Raw genomic sequence first — 11,837 nt, 5'->3', positions numbered from 1 at the left:
TGCAGCGCCGCTGCAGGGGAGGCGACGCACCTGAGCTGCACCCGCAATCACGCCTCGTCGCCTTAACGTCTGTGCTCTCTCTGCTGTTGTGTTGGTGTGTGTCGGGCTGTGAGCTGAAAAGCTACAGCCGGCTGTATGCGTACAGCAACCGTGTGTGAAAAGTGGTCAATAAAGAGATGCTGAAAAGCGTGTTCATGGAAACATCGTCGGGCCTGCCGTGATATGTTTACAATGAGACTTCTGCTCCTGAACCTCTGCGCACAGCGTCTGCAAATCGGGGCTGTACGAAGTCACTTCATCTTTACGCAGGACTGTAAGCTGTCATCTGTGAGGCGTGAGCGTGTTTGTTTTTAACATAGTTCACGGTGAAGAACAGCTGCTGACATGATGTGGATCCGAAGATCCATAACTGGCCTACCTGGGGTTGAAAGTCTCGATAAAGGCACGCCGTTTCGGCGGATACACCGGCTTCCGCGAGTGTGACGCTTATTTTGAGCGATGAAAAAAATAATAGAATATAATTTTATTTTTATATTTCAATATCACAATAATCTTCCAGTTTAGAACTACAAGTTAAAAAAACAGAACTAACATAAATAAAATACAGCCAATTACTTCTAATTTATTTTCCCAAACCACGCGGAACCGCAGTATAAGGACTAAGGAGCCGCAGGTTGCCGACCCCTGGGTTTAACAAACCCAGTTGCTAACAGGAAAAGAAATTGCGTCGAGGTAATTGTATTGGAAAGGAGTGGAATAGCCATTTTAAATGTTTTGCTGCTGCGATACATTTAGTCTCAGTTTTAGCAAAGTTCTGTATTGCTCTACATTCCTTATTACTAAAATTACTGTTGTAACAAATTTCCAAAGCTAGGCTAGGATAAATAAAATATTTTTTTGCCTTCTTTCTACACTCCCCCCACCCACCCCCCCAACAGCAGCCAAAAACAGTAAACACTTCTGTTATGAGCGTACTTGGCAGCAGAGGACAGTATAATCAGAGAATTTACCCTGAACAGAGAAGTGTTACAGAGGCATGGGCCAAAAGTACCTAAAAATAACGGGTTCTGTTATGTTGAAAAATATTTTTTGGGTGCAACAAATGATGGGAGCATAGAAGCTAAAGTGAAGACCTGTAATATGAACACATATTGGTTGTTTGGTTCCAGAACAACTGTTCTCTGAACAGTTCTAATAATAATGGATTGCATTTATAGTGCTTTTCGAGGCCCTCAAAGCGCTTTACAATTCCACTATTCATTCACTCACATTCACACACTGGTGAAGGCAAACCACAGTCGTAGCCACAGCTGCCCTGGGGCAGACTGACAGAAGCGAGGCTGCCATATCGCGCCATCAGCCCCGATTTGACAGCAAGTAAGATCAGTATTAAAGCAAGTAGGCCAGTTTAAACAGGTAGGTTTTGAGCTGTGACTTAAAAAGGAAATCTATATTTCTATCTATATTTATATAAGAGTGTACATATATATATATATATATATATATATATATATATATATATATATATATATATATATATATATATATATATATATATATATCCCCGCTCACCCCTGTGGGCGGTCAATCCTTCAAGCTCAGGTCCTGTACCAGAGACCTGGGAGCTTCAGGGTATATATTTATATATATAAATATATATTTCTTAAGACTGAAGGAAGTGAGTTTCAGAGCCGAGGAGCAGAGTGACAGAAAGCTCTGTTCCCCACAGTGATGACACGAGCAGAAGGAACAACAAGATGAGTGACAGACGAAGATCTGTGAGAGCAGGAAACAGTGGTGATATGAAGCAGATCACAGAGATGAGGGGTAAGGTTATGGATGCACTTACATATGAGATGTAAGATTTTAAAGTTTATCCTGGCTTCTATGGGCAACCAGTGAAGCTATTGAAGAAATGGGATAATATGGTCTCTTAAGGGAGTACGAGTTATGACCCGAGCTGCAGAATTCTGAAGAAGTTGAATTTTATGGAGGGACTTACTGGGGAGACCAAATAAGAGGGAGTTGCAATAATCGATCTGGGAAGTAATAAGACTATGGATGAGGATGGCAGCAGCATGGGGAGTAAGGAAGGGACGAAGTCGGTTAATGTTACGTAAGTGATAGTATGCAGAAAGGGTTATGTAATTGATGTGAGACTGAAATGAGAGAGTACTGTCAAGTATGACACCCAAACTCAAACCTGTAAGTATTTGGACAGCGATTCAGATTTTTGTAGTTTTGACAATCAAGTGAAAATTGGTTAAAATGTGGTTGAAAGGTTTAAATGGTGATCACAGGAAGAATGCTAGAAACACGTTTTTCTTCCACTCAGCCTGAGCTCACATCTCTGCAACGGCTCCTCCTCTTTGCTGCGTGTAAACAGACTCCAGCTCCATGTTAAACTGCCAGAGTCATCATCACTGCTGCTGTTGTGTTATTAATGTTTTTGTTTAAAACTGGCAGCTGCTTTCTGTTCACACGCTTTTGGGTCAGGTGGGGGGGGAGGATGCTGGACAGACATGGCACACCCAAATGTATTGTGAGGGTGCTGGGAATGCCTAGCAGAGGCCCCAGTTCAGGAAATCTTCAACTCCCACCTCCGAAAGAAGTTCAACAGGGAGGGAGTGAGGGAGGCTTAGGACATTGAGTCAGAATGGACAATGTTTTGCACCTCCATACCTGTTAATCTACGTCCCTACCCAGACCTATGGGCATATGCTTTGGGTAGTGATCGAAAGAACAAGACTGCGGATACAAGCAGCAGAAATGTTCCTTCACCTGGGGGTGGGTGGCTTCTGGCTGGCTCAGAGTAGAGCTGCTGCACGTCCACGTCAAAAAGAGCCAGTTGGGGTGGGCACCTCCCAGGTGAGGTTTTCCAGGCATGTTCCACCGGGAGGAGGCCCCAGAGACCCAGGACAAACTGGAGTTCCCCTGGGTAAAGTGGAGCAGGTGGCTGGGGACAGGGGGTCTGGATTCTTTGCTTAGGCTGCTCTCCTTGTGACCTGGCTACAGATAAGTGGAAGAAAATGGATGGATGGAATTATTGTTTGTTTGTATTAAATTTGCAATATTGTTTTGGCAACAGTGTATTAATGCAGCTTGATTGTCATTCTTTTTTCCTTGTTTTTTGTTTTTTCCTTTTCTGGAAATGATCATGGGAAGCTGCAATAATGCTCCCCAGGAGCCAGAGGCAGACAGATCCAGGAGATCCGGGTCATCCGCAGCCCCCAGGACTACTGAAAACATAACAGTACATCTCAGCAACAACTGCACATCTAATCCCAGCAGGAAAATGAGGGAGGGCACCCACGGCCAAATTGTGTGAGAGAGATAACAAGGAGCCGACCAGAGCCAGCCGCCCTGGCACAACCTGAGAACAGGGCACTAGGTGCTCAAATAACCAGCCAGCGTCCAGCAGCACCCAAACCACCAGTGGACCTTCGTCCCGGGCAGGGTGTATGAAACAGGGATGCAGGAAGACACCCCCCCCCCCCCCCCCCCCCCCCCCCCACGTCACTCATTGTTGAAAGTGATATCTTGAGTGGGTCTGTTGGTGAGTGTGAGTGTATAAAGTGTACTGGATGAGTATGACAGTGTGCTATTAAAGTTGGGAGGGAGGGGTTGTTGACATGAGATGTGTCGCAGTAAATGTGTTGTTTGAGACTTTACTTGTAACTTAACAATAAATACTTTTTATATTGATCGTATCAAATACAGAGTTATGGGAAACTTAAACTTAGTTTCAAAATAATTAAATATGACTCTTGGTTTAAGGTTATTGCTGTTTTAAATTGTGTAACATATAAATAGAAGATTTTAATTAGATAAAATAGTGGTGCTATACATGGTCCAAAACTGGGCTGATTTAACTGCATCATAAGAAGTGTTTTTACTAATTTTTTAAATCATACTTACAGTGTTCATATTGATTAAGTGTTGTACTAGAAGTCTCTTGAGTTCAAAGTTAATAAAATGTAAAATGATTAAGTTGCATTCAATTTGTATCAAGCAAATGTAAAAGTCTTAATGTCTTGATGCATGATCGATCATCCAGTAAATCCCAAAGGTTGATTCTGTTCATCTGGACGTTTTCAGTGGGAGAAACATTTCGTCACTCATCCAAGTGACATCTTCAGAATATTACGTAACTGCAAATTATGGTTTTTTTTTATTTAGTTGAACTTCAAACCCATAAATCATGTTATTCCTAGTATTGTGTATTCGCTAAGGGCTAAGTCTGATTTGCTCAATTAAAGACTCAGAATACTAGTGTGCATTATATAATTATTCATAGGTTTCAGACACATACCCGACGCACTACCCTACCCTAAAGTAATGTTCTTTTCATCTATCCATGGAGGAAAAATTAAGATATGAAGAGAAACTATGAATTTTGGGGACTTGTGATCCATATTCTGGTCTGACAGCTTTATTTAAATCCCTGAAAGTGGCGACTTTTATTTACAGTTTCAGAGTGAAAGCAAAGCAAACTACAAGGTCCACATTTATGGGAACTTTGCAACAGATTTGGGAAGAACTTTCTAAAGAATATTTGATTTCTATTGTAGAAATAATGCCACGTGTGTGTTCAGTTGTTATATCTGCAAGAAGTGGCTACTTTGATGAGTCAAAAGTTCAGAATATATTTTGGTCTATAAATTACATTACTTCTTTTTTGAACTCAAATTGCTTATTGCTTATGCTTTTCATTTCAGAGTGCAATGAGACATTAAAGTGCATAATTTTCAATAAAAACTTAGCAGTAGAGTATGTGTGCCCCCAAATTTCAGTTATATGAGAGATTTACAGTTGTGAGGAAGATTTTTACCTTTCTAAAGCCTTTGGTTTGATAATAGAGACACTGAGGACAATCTGATGATATTTACTCAGTGAAAACTCTAACTCCTCTAAATGTATCGCAATCAAATGAATTTCCAGGTCTTTGAGGCTAAGTTCCTTCAAATCCAGCTGTCAACTGATATTCAACTTTTTTTTTTTTTTAATCTCTATCAAGAACTGCAGTGGATTGAAGAGGCTGATAGAAAAGCTAAACAGTGACTACAGTGATTTTAATGAGAGTCATTTGGAGGAAACTGAAAAATGATCATGTCTTTTGTATCTCTAGCCAGGAATTCAAAGAGAGACATATTTTGTAAATTGAAGATGGGACCTAAACTACATGTCATAGATGTTTGTAGACATAAAAGCTTAAATGCCCAAAACTGAAATAACAACAAGAAAGTAGTTTCTGGGACTTGATCAAATGAGAATGAATAATGTCTATTTGGACTGCCTATAAAGAAACGCACACAAACAAACAAAAAAATCATCAAATTACAGAAAGATGATAAGAGTTTTCTCATAGCAGACTTTTCATGATGCAACAAAGAATCAGCCACACTGGCTGCTGATCTTGCTTGCTTCTCTCGTTCATAATCAAACATGAAGTTTTCATTTTGATGAAGTAATTTTTAAAAGTTAAGAGATGAAAATACTTTCCAATAAAAAGGTTTTTCGGCTGAAATAGTCTACTGCACCCAGGAGGGGGCGAAAATGCGCCAGTCATCTACTTTGTTGACTAAACGAAGAAGACCAATTTCCGGACTTCAGTTGAGTAATTGTACTTGGGAATGTTGTGGTCTGGTACTGTGTCCTGTCTGTCGCCGTTTTCCTTTATTTCTTTAATCCTGCCGTGTTAGATACGGTTTCTGTGCACTTGATGGCGGTGTGCGCTCACGTCTCCAGAGTCCGTTCACTTTACAAGAGAATTTTGGTCCTGCACCGCTTCCTGCCCATAGAGCTCCGAGCCCTTGGTGACCAATATGTGAAGGACGAGTTTAGAAGACATAAGAGTGCAGGACCCAAGGAGGTCAAGAGCTTCATGACAGAGTGGGAGGTAAGGCGGGTCACGGCGGTCAAGCCAGCCGCGGCTAGACTTTTGTTGCACTATATTTCAGATATTACGGTACAGGTGCCGACTGTCTTCTTTATCTGCAGATTTTCACCATTTTACTTCATAGTCCAATAGACATTTGGTTATATTTGCAAATAGAATAAATTATCATCCTTATGTTAACGCATTGTTGAAAATAGAGACAGAAAATGACAAAATATGAAATAATTTGTCTTCTCACAGTATTCTACGTGTATTAAAAAAAAAAAAAAGTTACCAGAAGGTGCTATAACTATTTCACTTACTCTGGGTGATCTCCTCTCGACCTCTGGTGACTTATGACCTGTGACCTTGAGCTCAAGGATCTCAAGCATAGCAAAAAGTGCATCATGAATATCCGTTACTGCTCAAGAACATTTAAATACATGTCATTTGACTAATATTACTGCTTTTCCTCATTTTCCTACACCACTGGATGCTGTTTTAGCAATGATTTGATGATTAGTAGTTATTTAGTGTGATTTAAATTAGGCCCTAATCCAAAGAAACAATAAAAAATATATGAAACGTTTCTCACTGATTCAAAAAGGAAGACAGGATTTCAGATCATTTGAATATAATTATTCCCAATAAAGATTTTTTCCATTCATGTTAATGCATATATTTCATTTCATGGCAATAAATGAAATCTAGCAGCCACAATGTTTAATAAGTGTGTGGGAGAGCAGATGCTAAATGCTCAAACCTGATGTTTGTTTCCTTCATCCCCAATCTCCCTTGCAGAACTACAAGAACACTCTGCAGACTCAGGTTCTGGAGTCAGCTGGGGAAAGATACAACTCAGTAAAGTTTGGAGACCACTTGTCACAGAAAAAGCTCAATGATTTCCAGGATGAACAGATCAGCCAACTGTATGAACTCATGGTGGAATCCACCAAATCCAAAAGACAGTTTGACATACAAGAGGACAGGAAGTGAAGCTGCAGGCCAGAGAGCAGTGCTTGGACAGAAAGAAGACAAAAACAAACAACATATGACTATGATGAATTTAAACTCGTGAGTGCTTTAGGTAAAGGGTGGTGCTCTAAGGAGTCTTTTAAGAATATTTGATTACGTTAAAATGCTGTGTACTAATTCTGTGTTGCTTTGTGTGACCCTTTTTTGGTGCAAATAAAAGTGATGTCATGCTCCTCCTGAAGTACATTAGCACGCTAGTAATGTAAGCATAATGGTCACTCCACATCCAGCCGTATCACAGTACAGCTGTCCAGTGACCGTTTGCATTTTGCCCTGCATTTCTTCAGCATTTTCTGCCCTTTAAAATCTCTAGACAGCTCTTAATGTCTGCCACGTAAATGTGCTCCAGCATGTTTAGAGTAGGGTCATCTACTCATTGGGGGGGTCAGTGTTTTGGTCCTCAATTGTCCTTGGGCAAAGTACTGAATCCTAAATTCTTCCCAGTTCATCAGAGTCGTGAGTGTGAATGTTAGATTTTTCACAAGTGCTAAAAGGCATAGAGTAAAGTGATGTATTAAAGTCTATTTGTGTGAATATGAAAATGTGGCTTGTAGGATCGAATTCTTTGAGTGCTTAGTAAGACTAGAAAAATGCTATGTAAATATTACTACATTTGCTGTAGCACTATTAATTTAGTTGCACTAGGTTTGTGTTTATCTAAATTGGTAGCTCTAATAGAAACTAAGCAGTTTTCTTGTTTATCTCTTAAATATTTTGAACATCTGTGACACAGCACAGAAAAAGCAACCCAAGGATGTGGACTGAGACAGCCAAGCAGTCAAGACAAGCGTACTTTTTAATCCCAAAAAGTTGATTCTGTTCATCTGGATGTTTTCAGTGGGAGAAATGTTTCCTCACTTATCCAAGTGAATTCTTTAGTCTCAGCTGGCTGCAGGTTTCCACAGCTTTATAAAACATACCTTTGCACAATTACTGAAACTATCACCACTGGCGAACAATGGGCTGTGAGATGAGTTTTTACTCCAAGTTTCCTCACAGCGTTACTGGAAGCCAAGCCAATGCCATTCAGAGTAAGCATCTGGTTAGATGTTATATTTGTAACATTTTTATGGCAGAGTACAATAACCTCAGTTTTATCTGAATTTTGAAGCAAAAAATTAGAGGCCATCCAGGTCTTTCCTGCATTTTAACTAATTGGTGTATTTTATCTGGCTTCATGAATAGATAAAGTTAGGTGTCACCTGCATAGCACGAAATGTAATTCTATGGCTTCTGATGATGCTGCCTAAGGAAAACATTTATTATGTAAACAGAATTGGTCCTAGCACTGAACCCTGTGGAACTCTATAATTAACATTAGTGTGTGAAGAAGACTCCATTTACATGAACAAATCTATTAGATAGATATGATACAAACCACTGCAGTGCAGTACCTGTAATACCTACAGCATGTTCTAATCGCTCTAATAGGATATTATGGTCGACAGTATCGAACGCTGCACTGAGGTCTAGCAGGACAAGCACAGAGATGAGTCCACTGTCAGAGGCCATAAGAAGATCATTTGTAACCTTCACTAAAGCTGTTTCTGTGCTGTGATGAGCTCTGAAACCTGACTGAAACTCTTCAAATAAACCTCTGCAGATGATCTGTTAGCTGTTTGACAACTACTCTTTCAAGGATGTTTGATATGAAAGGAAGGTTGGAGATTGGCCTATAATTAGCTAATGGTTAACTGATGGCCTTTTAAGTAATGCTTTAACTGCTGCCAGCTTGAAGACCTGTGGTACATAGCCTATTAATAAAGATAGGTTGATCATATTTAAGATTGAAACATTTGTTAATGGCAGGACTTCTTTGTGCAGTCTTGCAGGAATGGAGTCTAAAGGACACAGTGATGGTTTGGGGCAGGTGTGTCAAACTCAGTTACACACTTTAGGTCGGATATAAATGTATGTGGCCTGCAGGCCTTGAGTTTGACACATTTGGTTTAGAAGAAGTAATTGCTAATTCAGAAAGATCAATTGAAGACAAGAAGAGTCTAAATAAATGTCAGTAGTATTGAAAGAAGCTCTACATAATATTACGCCTGGGAGATGGCTATGAGAACTTTCTCTAAATGTTAAATACTATTTATCATGCAGCCGTAGAACGAACTCGTTATACACATAAAACAAAATCTATATGTGACTCGGATCTTTACACATACCTAAAAGACAAAATGCAGCAGCAAAATCAGCCGACACACACAGCAGTAGGCCTCTCTTCATAAGATAACATAAGAACTTTATTTATCCCAAGGGAAATTCTTTTATCATACACGTGCTGAATGCAGCAAGAGAGACAGAGGAATAAGATATACAATATATACAATAAGAATATATTAGTAGTATACAGTAATATACCGTAGGATAGTGCAAAATATAATATCAAATAACTCTAACGAAGTAACTATATGACTATATCCTGAAAAATAAATAGTTATGGGAACAGAATAACTTTGGTATTAATCCTCAGGAAAATCCGCTACAGAGTGAGGAAGAGCTGTACAGTCTTAATGCCACCCGTACGAAGGATTTCCTGTGGTGGTCAGTTCTGCATTTCGGGGCAATGAGTCTTTTGCTGCGTTTGCTCTGATAGTCCATCATGGAGGCATGCATGGGGTGGGAGGGGTTGTCCATGATACAATGATGGCAGTTTTGAATGCTGTTTTTCTCATTCAAAGTAATCAAAAGCACTTTGGGGACCTTTAGCCTTAAGAACTAATACTTAGTAAAGTAAAATACACCAAATGTAAGGAGCTACAGAGAATGTGCCTTACCAGTGTGGAGTCCATGCAATCTGGCTGGGAACCCCCACACATGCAACATGCTTAACAGCAGTGTCCCACTGGAAACAACAGTGACATGTGGACCCTTAGTATTAAAAAAATTCTATTTAAATAGTAAAGTTTGAGAAAGTTCACTGTGACTCACTCAGTACATTATATCTCAGCTACACCTGCCCTCCTGAATCCTCCGGACTCTGAAAAGAACAAGGATAGGACATCTTGGCTTCTCACTTCACCTCTCCACCAAACATTCACCTGGATGCATGCTTCCAGAATCACTGCTCTTAAAATTTCAAAAGTAAGAAAATCTGCCATGTTTACTCCTTAAAAAAATATCCTCCTGACTTACCTGTTCAAATTCAGCGGAGTAATACGCTTCTCCTCTCTTACAGGGATCAATCCTCTGTGATTACCTGTGTCCAGTGTTGAATAGAATCTTTATTCTAATTAATCAGCTATTGTGTGTGTGACACAATATGACAATATATAATAATACAACAACACTAAATGGAATATGTAAGCAACACAAAAAAATGGCAATAATGTTAAGCTGTCATTGCCACTATCATCGTCTTTTCTTTTAGCATAGCTGTTTGTAGTAAAAATTAATAATTCAAATATTGGATTGTGTTAAGGATTATAATAACAACCAGCAACAACAATAATGACATTGGTAACAAGCCAAGAAGGAAGAACAGGAGTGATTAATAATAATAATGGAAAACTGATTTAAGTTAAATATTAGATATTCCAGAAAATGTTTCCACGAGGCTTTTGTTGTATGTCTGACCAAGTAATATATGATGGGGGAAGATGGATCCATTTGAGTATGTACTGCAGTTGATTTGCCAAAGAATAAAAAATGTGGAGTTCTAGGACTCTTTGTGTTTTTGTTTTTTGTATAGTTGCCAGTTTTACTCATGGGTGTCTTGTTCTTCAAGTAGAATGTTGAAATGACTGAATCTAGAGGAGCGAACCAGCTCATTGCTGGATGGGTCAGAATTATAGAAAATAAGTACAGTGTAGGCTTGTAGTGAAGACCGCCTAAACCGAGACCAAGACCGAGACCAAGTCGAGACGAAACCAGGACAGAGACAAAAAGTCTTTAAACTGCAGCCAGATGCTGCTTCATTTACGGGTCTCAGGCATATTCATGTGTTTTTGCTTTCGCACAGCCCTCCTCACTGCTGTCTACTGTCTCACTCACTTACTGAGAGGACAGACGCACTCTCCACCTGACTGTCGCGTCTCTCACCCTCTCTGTTTTTCACATACTGATATTATCCTATATCCTCGCATGTGATTGGCCACAATATGGAGGGATTGGAGCATAGCTGAGCCACTGAGAGCTGAGCAGCGAAAGGAAATTAAGTGAGGAGCCGGCTCTCGCTCAATGGCTTCTGACTCTTCTGATTCACTACAAAGCACTCTCTAAGCACGGCTCTTAAAGCGGATGCTTTTGAAATGACTGAAAGATTTATTAGGCTGTGTTTTGAGCTTTGTTTAAAAAAAGAATGACTTCATATAGGAAAAAATATATATCACATATGCAGGACACCTTAAACTAGTTTTTTAATTAAGCAGCAAGGCAGAACAAAGTCAAGGCTGTATCAAGACATAGGGACTAAACCCCGATTCAACCAGACCCAGAACTGATCCGGAATTAAAACAGGACTACAACAGTTCAAAATCAGGACTATTTAGGACTTAACCAAAACAGAACCACAATCAGAACTAGATGATAGTGGCACTAAAAATCATCATAGACCTGCACTTGCCTCTGTCAGTGCGCCCCAGGGCAGCTGTGGCTACAATGTAGCTGCCATCACCAGTGTGTGAATGTGTGTGTGAATGACTGAATGTAGTGTAAAGCACTTTGGGGTCCTTAGGGACTAAGTAAAGCGCTATACAAATACAGGCCATTTACCATTTACCACTACACTTATTTTTTAATTCTACCAAAGTACAATATTTAGATTGAGAAACGTTTATATAATTATTTAGCCTTGTTGTGCAAACAAGCCAGCATAACTTAATAAATATAGAATTTGAAAAGTAACAAATGGCATCTAAAAAGATATACTAGGTCAGTGGTTACCAAACTTTTTTTGCTAGGCCCCCCTTTGTTTTACAAG

At 39.6% G+C, this 11,837-nt stretch overlaps 1 protein-coding gene across 1 annotated transcript; it reads left to right on the top strand.

The window, feature by feature from the left end:
* The first annotated feature begins 5,606 nt into the window (after positions 1–5,606).
* sdhaf3 (succinate dehydrogenase complex assembly factor 3) lies at positions 5,607–9,992 on the top strand. Its single transcript, XM_085396780.1, has 2 exons — positions 5,607–5,899; positions 6,680–9,992. The coding sequence occupies exons 1-2, from the start codon at positions 5,723–5,725 to the stop codon at positions 6,872–6,874; spliced, it is 372 nt and encodes a 123-aa protein (XP_085252906.1). The 5' UTR covers positions 5,607–5,722; the 3' UTR covers positions 6,875–9,992.
* The last annotated feature ends 1,845 nt before the right edge of the window (positions 9,993–11,837 follow it).

Source organism: Rhamphochromis longiceps, linkage group LG22 (genome assembly GCF_057381845.1).
Source record: "Rhamphochromis longiceps isolate RC_006_pf linkage group LG22, R_longiceps_female_GT1.1, whole genome shotgun sequence".
Lineage (NCBI taxonomy): Eukaryota > Metazoa > Chordata > Actinopteri > Cichliformes > Cichlidae > Rhamphochromis > Rhamphochromis longiceps.
The sequence above is the reverse complement of the archived record's forward strand: the minus strand, read 5'-3'. Positions and strand labels throughout refer to the sequence as shown.

What these genes read in the sequence shown, in the direction of transcription:
- sdhaf3 (XM_085396780.1), top strand. Translation starts at nt 5,723, where the DNA reads ATGGCGGTGTGCGCTCACGTCTCCAGAGTCCGTTCACTTTACAAGAGA. An exon ending in GCTTCATGACAGAGTGGGAG is followed by an intron (nt 5,900 to 6,679) that starts GTAAGGCGGGTC and finishes TCTCCCTTGCAG; the next exon opens with AACTACAAGAACACTCTGCA.